This window comes from Sceloporus occidentalis, unplaced genomic scaffold (assembly GCF_023333645.1).
Source record: "Sceloporus occidentalis isolate IW3139 unplaced genomic scaffold, rSceOcc1.0.p SCAF_1, whole genome shotgun sequence".
NCBI lineage: Eukaryota > Metazoa > Chordata > Lepidosauria > Squamata > Phrynosomatidae > Sceloporus > Sceloporus occidentalis.
Window position 1 is genome coordinate 48473137 of NW_028316981.1, and position 14981 is coordinate 48488117.

The following is a 14981-nucleotide window of genomic DNA, read 5'->3' on the forward strand; positions in this document are numbered from 1 at the left end:
AACTCTTCGTGCATCTATTTCAGACTTCAAATACATTCTACTGCAGCTGTTTTATTGAGGAAGGAATTGTAAATCCCCAAAGGAAAATTAAGATAGAACACATGTTTGTGGGAATTACTAGGACATTTTAATAAATACTTAGAATATTCATTTTTAAGCAGTCGCATATTAATATGTTTGAGAATTTTGTAAGTTAACTGCTGTGGCTATTTTTCAGGAGGCCAATGACTCTTGAGGGCCTAAAAACCCTAAAGGCTCCAGATCCCATTTGATCTTAGAAGCTAAACAGGGTCAGTACTGTACTTGGATGGGAGGTTACCAATGCTATTGCATAAGAAGGAATTGGCTTTTTCCTCTTAAGTATTCCCTTGCCTAAGTAAACCCTATGAAATTCATGGGGTGGTCATAAATCAACACGCAATTTGAAGGCAGGCAGAGAGAGAGAGAGAGAGAGAGAGAGAGAGAGAGAGAGAGAGAGAGAGAAACCTTCTCCTCTGCTGAAAATATGGAGAGACACATCTTTGGCCTAGAGCATACCTTGTTATGTAACATTTAACTGTCAACTAAAATCTGATCAGAGTCCCAAAGGACTTAGGCTGAATGTGACCTAGCTGGTATTTGCTGTCCACTATTACCTCTTTCTTTCTTTCTTTCCTTCCTTCCTTCCTTCCTCCTCCTCCTTCTTCTTCAATGGCTTTGGAATTAATGGGTAGATTTGTCCCTTTCTATGCCACTCTTGCACTGCTTTGCAAAGTATGTGTACTTACTAGTTTCCCCTGGCCCACACAACCATTATCTACCCTAAGGTTTAGAAATGTAGATTTAAAAACACCCCAATACTCATTATTCTTAAAGGGCATTGCAATCAAGTGTGTTACTTTTTGCCTCATTAGTATGCATTACCAAGTGTACTCTGCAATAAATAAAACAAGTTATCTATTTGTTGCAAAGCACTCCAGGCAGTGCATATTAAATAAAACTATTTCTAGGCATCCTGCATGTTGCATAAAAATAAATGAGTTTTCATGGCACTGTTGGCATGCATTCCTCACAATCCTCCTCTGGGCACTGTGTGTAATGTCAGGAGTGTGTGTGTGTATGCTGGAAACCACAGACTATCAGGCACTCCTTGTGCCAAGTATATAAGCTCCTCAAATATGTTGGGGAGCACACAGAATATGGGCTTAGCATGCACAATATGGAAATACTAAAAGCACAACATATAAAGTAGCTGTGGGGGGTGGGAACCCTCTGAAGAAACTTGCCAAGAAAACCCCATGGCCTTAGGGTTACCATGAAGGCATACAGCAACAACATATGCACATCAGTTACATCTTTTAATCCACTGTCTGATTTCTGACATCATGTCCAAGACAAATAATATCCACCCATGGCACTGTTTCACTGGCCATTGCTGTGTTTTTTATGTTCTGCACAGGGAAGAGATGGGAATTAAATATGAAGCCCTCCAGATGTTGCTACAGTTCCTAGCATTTCTCAACACTGGCTAGGACTGGTATGAGCTGCAGTCCACCAACTTCTATCAGCCACATGATTCCCTCCATGAAAGAGAGCAAGAAATAATCTCTGACATTCCAGGTGCCACAGTATGCACCATCCAATACAACAACAAAAATGACCTTAGTTTTCAAGTGACTGAAGCACCATATCATGTTCCTACCTTTCTCTTTCCTTGGATTAAGAAAATGCTTTGAGGTTTTTGTTTGCTTATTTAGAAAAGTATACAGAGGCAACAGTGACTACAGCTCTTATTGAACTTTTGCCAGAGTAAATACCCTATCTGACAGGATCTTTGAACTTGCACAATAAAAAGTGAAGAGACTATGATCAAACACAGCAATTTTCAATTTTCTTTCTTCTGGCACCACATTCAGTCATGATCTGATCTGAACTACAATGCAGGATTTTTCTTGCTATCAACCCCACCGGTCTCTTTCCCTAGATCGGCAAAAATGGTTTTTAAAAAGACTCTCAGTTAATTCACTGATTACATTTTGAAAGTTCAATTTAATGAAAACATGCAGTGCTAGTAAGAATCAAGCTTTTCTTAATTTAGTGAAAAATGAACATCACAGCCCAGAAATAGCTACGCTGTTTGTGATCAAATCAATAAATACCTTCTCCTGCTGGCATCTAGTTTCATTGGTTTATTTTATAATGTTTATAATAGCCAGACTGCAATATAAAACTCAATCTCCTCTTCCTTCTGCTGAAAAATGTACAAAATACACTGTTCCACACAAATGTACTAACAATCATTCCATAGATTTCATAGTCTTGCGGCATGATAATTTGTCAAGTACAGGGGCATTTCCTTCTCACAATCACAACTGTTAAGGGCAAAATAGTAAAAATATATATATATTATCGTGACTTAAATTCTGTCTACAGCAATGGTCATGATTCCCAACCACTGTCCTCAGTTGTAACCAGCATATCCCAACAACAGGTGCAGTTCAACATCTGGAGGGGAACATGCAAGGGATGATCCTGTCAAATCTTTTTTCTATGGACTTCCTCCTTTTTCCACTTCTAAGTCTGTCCCATGAAAGTTCTCCACGGAGTTTGATTTTCTTAATAGAAAAGAATTTGTACTTGTGTGTGTGTATTTCTCAAATGGATATAACAACAAATACATGATCGTACTGACTGACTATACACAGTGAGGAATTGCCTATTTTTCAAAAGTTTGCATATTGTCCATTTTTGTCTGTCATAGGTTGCACTTCAAGGCTGGAAAAGTACAGATTTCTGACAACAAATCTATCCACATTCATTTTTGTATTTGATCCAGGAAGTATATATCAGTAACATTTTAGATTGTAAGCCTGAGGGCAGGGAACCGTCCAATTAAAAAGATTGTATGTACAGCGCTGTGTAAATTTACAGCGCTTTATAAATAAAAGTTAATAATAATAATAATAATAATAATAATAATCTGTAAAATTACTTTTTTAAAAAATGATAACATTCCCCTGTCCCTGAACCATATTATAACAACTCTTTAAATCTCACCTTAACTGTCAAAAAGAGACCACGTTTAGTTTCTAATAGTAAATGTTAATTTTTAAAAAAGGACTGATGTTCATCTGTGTCTGAGACAAAGACCTCTGTTCTTTATTACAGTTAAGATTACTTCCTTAAATGGAACTTAAACTTTTTAACTTAAAACTCGCAACATGCCTCACCATTAGCAAGCCTAGTTAGATCCACTGTGAGATGCAGTCCAAGAACATGAAAGAGGGGTCATTATTGCTAGCCTTGTGTTAAATCTAGATTAAGGCTATATCTGCACTGCAGAAATAATCCAGTTTATCACCACTTTAACTGCCATGGACCAGTGCTACTGAATTTTAAAAATGGTAGCTTGTTGTGGCACCAGAAGGGCGCTCTGGCTCCCAGGATTCCATAGTATTGAACTGTGGCAGTTAAAATGGTGTCAAACTGGATTATTTCTGCAGTGCAGATGCAGCCTGAGTCAGGCTTACAGATGGAGTCAATTAGATTTATGTTAGTCAGGATTAATATATGCCCCACTAGTTTCAATACCTCCATTCTAGTTATGCCTAAGTCAGCATTCAACTCTACTATATTGGAGAGGCTAGTTCAAATTTTAACAGAAGTTTCTCCCTGACTTTAGGTGACAGAAAGAACTTTGAATGCTTTGCTTGAATGTAGATAACCTGCAATGTGTGATCTTTTCCCCAGCCATCACTAAATGTAGCCTCTTAAATGAGATCCAAATGCCAAGATGAATCTACCATGAATAACATATCGCTATGATTTATTGCCTTTAAAAAGAAAGAACTCAAACCATCCCCTTTCTAATGAGCCTTTAACGTTAGTGTTAGGATTTGGGCAATATCACACATGCTTATGCCTCACAAATTTTGGCTTGCTAGTTGTCTTGCTTTGTTCTGGAGATGCTGTTTTTGTCTTTTGTCTAGCCATAATAGGATCCCACCAAGGAATACCAGATGTTGTAGGTTACATTTAAGAGTAAGGCAATGGCCAACTACCTCTGAGTATTCTTTACCTTAAAAAAACTCTATGAAATTCATAGGCTCACCATATGTTTGCAGGCAACTTGAAGGCAAATAAACACACACAAGCCATAAATGTCTGTTTAATAAAGATTTAATTAGGGATTTGATTTGGTCCACTGGAATGTACATTTTTGGTCACACTGTAACAGTTTCAGAAACTAGCAAAACATGTATCTTCTGGTGCAAAACAAAACAAAATACTCCACTTGTTATTCTGAATCCTGGGCAATCTGAATCTCCTACTCCTTCACTTCTCTCCTGTCATTCATTTCCCCATGATGCCTTACCTCTGGATACCTTTGCTACACTATCTTTGGTTCAGAATATTCCTGTTGTAATGAAACAAATATCCTATCGATAGGGTATCTATGGCGCGCTACAGACAGGCACCCAAGTACGTACTAGGGTTGCCTGGAGGCGTCCGCACATTGCGGCGCCCAGGTGACATCACTGGCGTGCCGCAAAAAGAAGCTGCTTTTTGCGGCTTCTTTTTCTTGCCATTGCCAAGCCGCATGGTATATCTGCTGAAGCTTGCCAGTGGCACAAACGGCACCGCCACCAGACCGTCCTTTAAGGACGGTCTGTAGCGCACCTATGATTTTTGCCATCAGCCACAGATATATTTGTAAACAGATTTTTAAATCACACAGCTCCAGAGCTCATACAGTGACCAGAATTTTAGTCGCTAGCTGCAGAGGAGTAGAAAATATATTCTGGGATCCCATCCAAAAATGTACTGTAGCAGGAGAAATGTAAAAGATCACCCAGTGACAAACACAATCAACCTTAGCAGCAAAGCAGCCAAATAAAACATGTTTCACCATACTGCTGCTGAACTATTTGCCCCAACACCACATCAGAACACACACCTGCAGATTTGGCTCCAGTTGCAGGCACAATTGGGAAATGAGGCCAAAGACAAACAAGATAAAGCTCAAATAAGTTTGAGGCCAGAAGACCAAGCTCACTTTTGAGATGTAACAGCAAAACACAGTTTGCAATTATGTGAGTAAGGTGCAGAACAACAGACTTGAGAGGGACTCCAAGGGCCTTCTACTCTAACCCCCTGTCATACAGGAATACACAATTAAAGCATTCTTTGTAGATGGCTATCTAACAACTCTTTAGAAACTTCTACAAAATGAGAATCCACCACCTTCTGAGGCAGCCAAACAGCTCTTACAGTCAAGAAGTTCTTCCTAATCATTTAGGTGGAATCTCTTTCCTTCTAACTTGTATTTTCCATAGGTTCATGCTCTAGTTCTGAAGCAACAAAAATATGGTGACTCCATCTTCTACAGGACATCCTTTCAGAATATATAAAAATGACTAAGTATCATGCCCATTGCTTTGATTGGCTCTAAAAATGAGTAAGATTGGAAAATAAAAGACTTTTACAAATTGAGGGGACAGATATGGATGGCATGCTTATCTCTTTTATAATAAAGCTCAAGTAAATAAAGATTTTTATAACCACTATATAGGAGCCCTGGTGGTGCAGTGTTTAAATGTTTGTACTGCAGCCAGTCACTCAAAACCATAAGGTTGCGAGTTCAATACCAGCAAAAGGGTTCAAGCTCAACTCAGGCTTGCATCCTTCTGAGGTCACTAAAATGAATACCCAGATTGTTGGGGGCAATTAGCTTACACTTTGTAAACCGCTTAGGGAGTACTTAAGTGCACTGATAAGCGGTATAGAAATGTACTTGCTATTGCTATATTAGAAAATCCTTAATAAGAGTTTGGCTAAAATATACGGCATGGTTAATTCAAAAATACCTAGTTCGGGGGGAGGGGGCATTGAATGAAGCATTTTTCAAAAGAGAAGAAATTAAAGTTGGAAAATGAGTTACTTATATGGACTTGCTGAAGATAGAGGAAGCCAAGTATGGAATGAAAATCTTGGAAGAAATGGAAAATGAAGGGTTAAAATGAAATTGGTTTTTATATAAACAACTATTAGAAAAAGGTAAGATGGATCAGAAATGAAATGGGACTGAAGTAGAAAATTCAGAATTTGGAAAACTTATGTTACAAGCACACCAACATTTAATATCTAAATTGCATAAATTTGTATTGGCTCTTGAAACGGAGGAGGAAATTGTTATGATCAAATGGGCGCAAGATGTAGGACATTTGATAATGTTAGAAGAGTGGAAAAAATCATGGTGTCATGCCCAGCCTGGAGGATGGCTTGGAGGACTCAGAGGATGAGCTAGAGCCCCTGGGACCTGAACCTGTAATGGAGGAGCCAGAGCCCCTGGGGCTTGAACCTGTAATGGAGGAGCCAGAGGCTGGCCCTAGTTCTGCTGGAGCAGAGTCTATGGCCCCTCCAGAGATTCAGCAGTCAAGTTTGCCTGGTGCCGAGGCTGTGGACACGGAGGAGGATCTGGGCAGTGTGCCTACCTTCAATGAGCGTCGAGCAGAAAGAGAGGGCCTTCGAAGATCTCGAAGGCTTTATCAGAAGCGTCTTCGTAATCAGACACAGCTGAAGGCCGGCTCCTTGCCTTCTTAAGCACCTAGAGCATGTGTGGTTCTTTGCCAGTGGATATCTGACTCTTTTAGAGGAAAGACTCTGTCTCTGGCTCCTTTGGCTTCTTGTCTTGACTACCCGGAAACCTTGACCTTGGACTGCTTTATCGACCTGCCTATCTGTTGCCCTGAACCTCGGACCGTCTGACAATTCTCTTGGTAATCCCTTTTGGTAGAACTACTGTGAATCTCCAGGACTGTGTAGCTTACACTGACTTTGCTGTGCTGGGAGGGGGTTTGTTTGTTTGGGAACTAGCTGCCTTATCAGCCCTTTGGCTGCTTTCCCGGACACATGGAAAATAAGATTAAAATATATGCTCAGCAATGATGTTGAATAAAACCATTTTAAAATGCAATTTAGTTGGTAGCTGATGCCAGAAAGAATATCTAAATTATATAAAAATGTAAAGGATTGTTGTTGGAAATTTTCAGGAGAAACAGGCACATTAATGCACATGTGGTGGAATTGTAAGAAAGCTCAGGAATACTTGAGTAAAACATACTTGGAAATTGAAAAGACATTTAAGGAAAATGTTCAAATGCAACCAAAATTATATTTATTGGAAATGGTAGGGGAGGAGTTAGAATGCAAGTTTGGCAAACTGTTATTGTATATCATAGATGACAGAGAAGCTATATATGGTGACAGATGAATTGACATGTTTGCTTAGAGATAAAACTATAGATAGATAAACATAAAAAAGAGTGGGCATTTTAGCATGATTATATAAAACAGCAGTGAGGTGAGAAAAGTGTTTATACCTTGACTGATTAGAAAAGAGGAACAGCCACGCCAGACCCTAAATTGAAGGCACTGCCCCCCAACTGCAGCTGTTGCTGGGGGTGGGGCTGAAGCCTCTAGATGGCCTACTCAGGGTCTTGCAAGGCTGCTGGGCAAGTGAGAAAGGGAGGTGACACCTTGACTTGCTTGCCCAGCAGCTGTGCTAATCTCAACATCAGGTGTACACCCCCTTCTGGGGTGTCACCTGGTGCACTCTCCACTCCCCCTAGTGATGACCCTGCATCTTCTCTCTGGCCCTTATCACATGTGAAATTTGAACTAAAATTCAGAGCCAATTCGAAGTGAAGGGGAAGTAGAGTCAATTCGAATCCAAGGCAATTCACATTATGAACTATCACACGTGAAGAACGAAATTGTGGTCATTCCTGAGTCAAAGCGGAGCAAGTGCACATTGAATTACCACACTGGTACATACCATGCGGATTCATCAATGCGAATTGAGAACCTTGCGGTCTGAACGCATCATTAACCTTTGCACTTCCGGGGTGAAGAAGGGGGCCACTTCCTGGTTCCAGTTTCACGTGAATGCTAGCCTCATGTAAATGATAGGGAATGTCAGCTATCCCTACATGCCCTTCACTTCATCTGAATGTGTCACCTATCTCTAAATGCCCTCTGCCTCATCCGAATGTATCACTGGCAAAATTATTATTATTATTATTATTATTATTATTATTATTATTATTTATTTTGCAGTGCCTTGTTCTCCATTATTATTATTATTATTATTAAAGAAATATTATGCAGCCTCCATTCTTTAAGGAGTACCGGAAGCAAATGGGGCAAAATATGGATGTATTTTAACCTGTTGTATGCCGCTTTGATTGCCTGGCAAAAAGCAGGACAGAAATAAAAATTTTATTATTTTATTTATTAAAATTGCAGCGCAGCATCATGGGAAATGTGTGACCTTGGAGGTTTGCGGGGAGGTGTACCAAGACGTTAGCAAAGTTGCATTCCACACCAGACCAATTCGGACTGAAATCAAAGTGAGCTTGGAAACAATTTTTGTGAATTCACTTGTTTCTGAATTCACAAAAATCAGAAGTCACTTTGGATTGACTGTGGATCCGCCTCAGAATGACCCAACCCCCCACATAGAAAGCAATCACATGAGATAATACATCATGTTTTAACGTGAATTCACTTGGTTGGACCTGCAGTGACTTCGGATTAGAGCTGCAAAACCCTCCATGTGATAAGGGCCTCTGTTCCCTATTAGCATTTCAACAATTCCTTATAGAACTACCATTCCCTCCTCCTTCCCTGAAAGGGGAAAATGAAGAAACCCAGCACTCAAATATTCCTCCCCTTCTTTAAAGCACGCCACTTCAATCAGTTACTTCTACCTTCATCTAACCATTGCTTACAACCAGTAAACTGTGGTCTAGATGAGTAAGTAAAAATAATATAGCAGCTGAGAAAGGGTAGAAGATAGATCTAGCCAACCTACTGTTTAGCATTACTTATGAAGTGATCCATAAATATTTCAGACAAGTATCCTGCAATACACAAAAATCAAACACATACAGATCATGATTGGGATGACCGGTGGGATTCATTTGTTAAGAATTGTAACTCAAGCATGGCATACATATTTTGAAATTAAACAAATCTAGTAATTTTCAAAAAAGGATGACACTCATTTTGCACCTTGGGAGTGATGTGTTTTTCAGTTTGAAAAATGTGTATTCAATCAGTGCTCAAAACTCTTTGGATTTATTCCAGAAGATCACATTCCAAGTGCAAGAATAACGTTACTCACAGTGTAGAGTTCATTGGTAACTTTCAGGAGCTCTTCATGCATCTGAAGACCAATTTCCTTACTCTGGAACACAAAACAAAAGAGAAAAGGGTAAAAAATAAATATGATCAATTACTAAGACTTTCTGCAATGGAAAGAATTAAATGAACATATAGCATGAATATTTAGAGTGTGCTGAGAGCTAGTGATGCACCACAAGTTAAATGAGTCTTAGCTTTGGGCTTATAAAATGTAGGAACTACTTTGCACAGCATTATAGTTGTCTAGATAAGGGGGTTATGTTAGTGCCATTTGTGTGTTCTTCACAACAGCTAGCACAACTGGCTAAAAGAAGTTATAAATACATTTATCTACGGTCAGCGGGACAAATCAACTTCAGAGGTTATTATACAACTCTTAGGAGTACACATACAGCAGGGATAGAAATTATGTGCCCCTTCAGAGGTTATTGGACTGCAACCTCCACCATCTCTAACACTGGCTATAAAGACAAGGCCTAAGGAGGTTTGCAATCCAGCACCACATGTCCAGAGCTGCATGTTTCCCATACTTGGAGGAGAGATACATTCTTATGCAGTTAGGCATGAAACAATGTTGCATAATTAATTGTAACCCGCCTTGATCTCTGGAAAGGCGGGCTAGAAATAAAGCATTCATTTATTTATTTATTTATTTATTTATTTATTTATTTATTGTGTTTTCCCAAACCCCATTTTTCAGTAGATTCTACTCAACAGAATAACCAGCAGAATACCAGCATAGTGCAGTGGTTTGAGCATTGGACCATGGCTCCAGAGACCAGGGGTCAATTCCTCACTCGGCCATGGAAACCTATTGTGTTGAGTCACATGCTCTCAGTCCCCCCCTCCAAAAAAAATAAAAATAAATAAACCATGAAAGGGTCGCTTTAGGGTCACCATTAGTCAGAAACCACTTGAAGGCACACAACCACAAAATCAATCACATGGTGGTGTTGTAAAGTAGCTAAAAAGTATTGGAATACTATTTATGGATTGGTTAAAGAAATTTGGCAATGCAATTTTAGTATGGACCCACTGTTCTATTTATTAAATATGTGTGATATGGAAGATTGAGAAAGGAAATATGGCAAGCTCATGTTCTATATGACTACTTGCGCAAGGATTGTTTACGCCAGTAAATGGAAAACATCTGTTAGTCTGGGAACAGAGGAGTGGTTGTTTAAATTATCTGACATGGTGCAATTAGACAAGTTAACTTGTCTAATAAGAGGACAGGATTGGGATAAAAACAAAAGAATTTGGGACCCTTTGCAACAATATCTGAAAGAGAAAAAGATGGAAGGTGCTGGGGAATATATGATTTACACGTAAGGGTATAACACCCTTAAACCTAAAATGCAGGAGGTTGGATTTTTGTTAATTCATTTTATAAGTTCCATAACTTTAAGACTAAAAAGGATTAGCTGAATAATAAGATAAGATATGACTTTTTTGGTGTTCAGGAAGTAATGTTGTCTATTGTTGTCTTGAATGTTTCGAATGTGCTTTTATATGATGTTTATATAATCACAGAATCATAGAGTTGGAAGAGACCTCAAGGGCCATCCAGTCCAACTCCATTCTGCCATGTAGGAACTCTCAATCAAAGCATCCCCAACAGATGGTCATCCAGCCTCTGCTTAAAGACTTCCAAGGAAGGAGACTCCACCACTCTCCGAGGGAGTGTGTTCCACTGTCGAACAGCCCTTACTGTTAGAAAGTTCCTCCTAATGTTGAGGTGGAATCTCTTTTCCATTGCTCCATTATATGTTTATTTGTGAGGGGGAGTAGGTAGGGTGTCTATGTAATGGGGTGAAGGATTGTTTGTTATGGTTTGTATGATTAATATAATATTGTATTTGATGTTTTTAATTCAATAAAAATATATTTTTTTAAAAAAATCAAATTATGGATACAAAGCCATCGACACACACAAAAAGACAGTGCCATCACTATGCAGTTGCATTTGTTACCTGTATTTCATGCTTCCTGTATCTGTTTATACTCTTAAAAAAAAAGAAAAAGAAGGCCAGTGGATTTTGGCAAGAGTGCCTGCTTCTGGTAATGCCATGTTTATATTTGTAAAAATCACTCTCCTCTCTGGATCAGTTCTGTATTGCCTGAGCAACTGTTCTTACAGTTTTAAATCCTAGCTTTGCTGTTTGTTTTTTTAAATATAAAAATATAAAAAGAGTATGTAAATATAATCATGAGTACAGCTCTTTGCAAATAAAATCCCCTTAAGGTATAGAAGTGCCTCAAAAGTATCTTATTTATAACACATCAACAATTCCTTTCTGTCCATTCTCCTTCATAAACTGAAGTGGCATAATTCAAAAAGGAGTGCCAATCAAAAGCTAGACTCTACTGTTCTCATTTCAAAATGTGAAACACAAATTACACATGTTCTATGCTTTGGAACAGGTAGCTAATGAATAAAATTGTAATGTGGTGTTGAACCCAACTGGTCCCTTATAGAAAGTTCTACATGGAATGTACTGCACTCACTTGATGAATTAAATTTGTATTTGTGAGATAACCAATGCATAAGTCACCATGGCCAGACTATTCCTATCCAAAAGCAGTCATAGTTGATGTAATAACTGAAATTTGGAAAAGGCACTTCTTCTCACTGAATCAGCCTTGGCTCCTGTCACATACAATGCTGCCTTATTCCATTTGTCCACCTCATCCGTTATTATCAACTCTGACTGGGAGAAACTCTCAGGTGATCAGGCAAACTGCTTCCTAGCCTCATCTGCAGAGCCTTAGTTTTCTCATGTCTCCCATCCAAATACTGAGTTCCAAACCCAGCAAAAAAAATATATGTTCAGTGTAGTATGTTGGCATGCCACTTAATCCAGCAGGAAGAGGGTAATCCCAACCAGAACACACAACCTGGACAATTCATGGACCCAGGAACCACCCATCACAGAGATCACACTGACACCCATCTTCTCAGAATTCTGCTTCAGTTTATTGAATTCTCAGGTACATATACCCCCTTTACAATAAACTCAACCACACCATGCAACTTTCTTTTCTTTTCTTTTTTGCATCACCAGTGTGTCTTTAATCTTGTTAGGAACAAAATCCCTAACTTTCTGGATTATCTTTGGTATTCCAGAATAAAGGGAAGTCATAATTATTTGATTTATTCAATAATGTTTGCATATATATTTGCAGTAGACTGTTAGCTTTAGGTAATAATTAGAGTAGTTTAACACACTTTTCATTTTAACATAGCTTGCTCATGCTGTTGCACTTCTAATTTTCTAAATGATTAAATGTGGAATAGAGAGGAACACTGTCAGAATGATCCATAATTGGCTGGGAAAGCATGTACAAAGAGTCATTATCAATGGCTTTGCTTCAAAGTAGAGAGAAGTTCCAAGTGGAGTGCCACAGTGTTCTGTCCTGGGGCCAGTGGCATCACTAGAGTGGGCATCACCTGGTGCAGCACTCATGGTATCACCCCACCATTGACCTCCTCCCATACCACACCATACAGTATCCTTAGTAAAAAAAAAAAAAAAAATCCTATTAATGTCATAAATCGTCATTCCCATATATCACTGAATATAATGGTTAAATGTTGTGACACAAATAACTAGCAAAATTAAAATTACACCTTTAAATTACAATATCATAAGTACCACCTAAATGTATTTATGGGTACACAGTTTCACATGGTTAAAGTGAAAATTTGTTAAGAAAATTTTAAAAACATATTTTTTAAAAAAATACACATTTAAAATTTAATTTTAAAAAACCCTGAGGTTTTTACCTTCCATTCCTTTTACCTATATTTACCTTTCTCCTCCCACTAAGCCTCGCCACACTCACACCGTCCCTTATGCTGAGCTCCAGCATTTTAAAGGGACACACGCAAATGCCACAGCCAATTTTTGCCAAAAGGCAGATGTTTGGGAGCAATGGTGTCACCACCCCACCTTAGGGTTTCACCTGGTGCGGACATAACCCCCCCCCCCCCCCCATGATGCCCTTGCCTAAGGCCAAAACTCTTCAATATTTTTATAATTGACTTAGATGATGGGTTAGAGGAACTCCTTATCAAATTTACAGGTGACACATAACTGGGAGGGGAAATAATATTCCCAGTATATTTTGCACTAGTTAGGCCTCATCTGGAACACTGTGTTCAATTCTGGGCACACCATTTTAAGAAAGATATAGACAAGTTGGGGCAGGTTCAGTGAAAGGCAATGATTTGAGGTATGGAGAACAAAACATGTATGTGTGTATGTGTATTATGTGTACATAAGCATATATATTTTACTCTGGTTTTAATTTTTTTAATTGATTACTCTTGTTTTAACTTTTTTATCTTGTGTCTTTTTAATAACATCTTTGTTAATTGTTGTAAGCCACTTTAGCTCAAGATCTGGGAGATAAATATAACAACAGCCTATGAAGAACAGTTGAAGGAACTAGGCATGTTCACCCCAGTAAAGAAAAGATTGAGAGATGGCATGATTTAAAATACCTCAAAGGGCTGTCACAGAGAGGAAGGAGCTGTCCCATACGGTAGGACTAGTTCTAATAGTCTGAAATTATAGGAGAGTGTATTTCAATTGAACATCAGAGGGAACATTTTGATGGTGAGAGCTCTTCGATAACAGAACCAAATATCTAGAATGGTGGTGGGGTCTCTCTTTCTCTGGACATCTTTAAAAAGAGGCTGGACAGGTACCTGTTGAGAATACTCTAATTGGATTTCCTGCAACTAAGCGGGCTTGATGACTTATAGGACCCCTTCTAACTCCATGATTCTATGATGATTCTATTTATCACTAAAAGAAAATATTCCATAATCTTTTTTTTTTCAATTGGAAAAAAAGGGGTCTAAGGGGATAAGCCAAATAATTAATATCTCTAAGTTACTCCCCTCCCATTCATTAATCTTGGTTCTTAATCTTGGTTTGTTAATCTTTTGTATCTTGTAGATTTTTAACAAAACATTTTTTAATTTGTTGTAAGACATTCTGAGTCCAGAACTGGGGGGGGGGGGGGGGGAGATCCTCAACTGGGGGAAGGTGGGATAGAAATAAGTACATAATAATAATAATAATAATAATAATAATAATAATAATAATAAGAAGAAGAAGAAGAAGAAAATAATACACTCGTCCCTCCACATTTGCTGGGGTTAGGGGCCCAGGACCCCTGTGAATGTGGAAAAACCACAAACAACAAAAACACTATGTTTTTACCGGAGATAACACCCCTCTAGGAATCTCTAGGTCCTCCAGTTCAACTCTGTGCTGAACATCTGCCAGACATTGACCCTAGAATTGTTCTACTGTTTTATTAGGCTGGCCATCATGAACAATTAAAAAAAATAGTATCTTTCTTTCCATAAGACCTTTTTTCCCCAAGAGTATATTTCTTTTACTCTTGTCATGATAATGCAGAAAACTAACAAAGGACACTGCTGTTGCTATGCCAAGTGCTGCCTTCCTGTTTTCCTGGAGATTACACCAGGAACTGTTTGTATATAATTCTTGTCTTGGATAAACTGATTGTAATTTGAAGGAAACCTAGCTCTATTTGATATTCCAGAGTATTGTAGAATTATGTGCTATAATTAACATGATCTTGGTAAATTATATCTTACAAAACCCACTACACTAAAATAAGTTGATATTATAGAAGATGTGCTGGAAGAAAAACACTAGCTCAAGAGAGAATGAATTATTTAAAAGAATTCACTTAAACAAACTAAAGAGTATTCTCTTACTACATTGGTGGCTTCAAATACAAATAAAATAAAT

At 38.4% G+C, this 14981-nt stretch overlaps 1 protein-coding gene across 2 annotated transcripts in view; it reads right to left on the minus strand.

Annotated features, from left to right (window-relative positions):
- LOC149321366 (SLIT-ROBO Rho GTPase-activating protein 3) overlaps positions 1 to 14981 on the minus strand; it is a 264346-nt gene that overhangs the window by 95059 nt on the left and 154306 nt on the right. For both annotated transcript variants that reach the window (XM_089520382.1, XM_089520374.1), the window contains exon 4: positions 9167 to 9229. In XM_089520382.1, coding sequence (XP_089376508.1) covers positions 9167 to 9229 — 63 coding nt within the window. The remainder of the gene's footprint in view (positions 1 to 9166; positions 9230 to 14981) is intronic.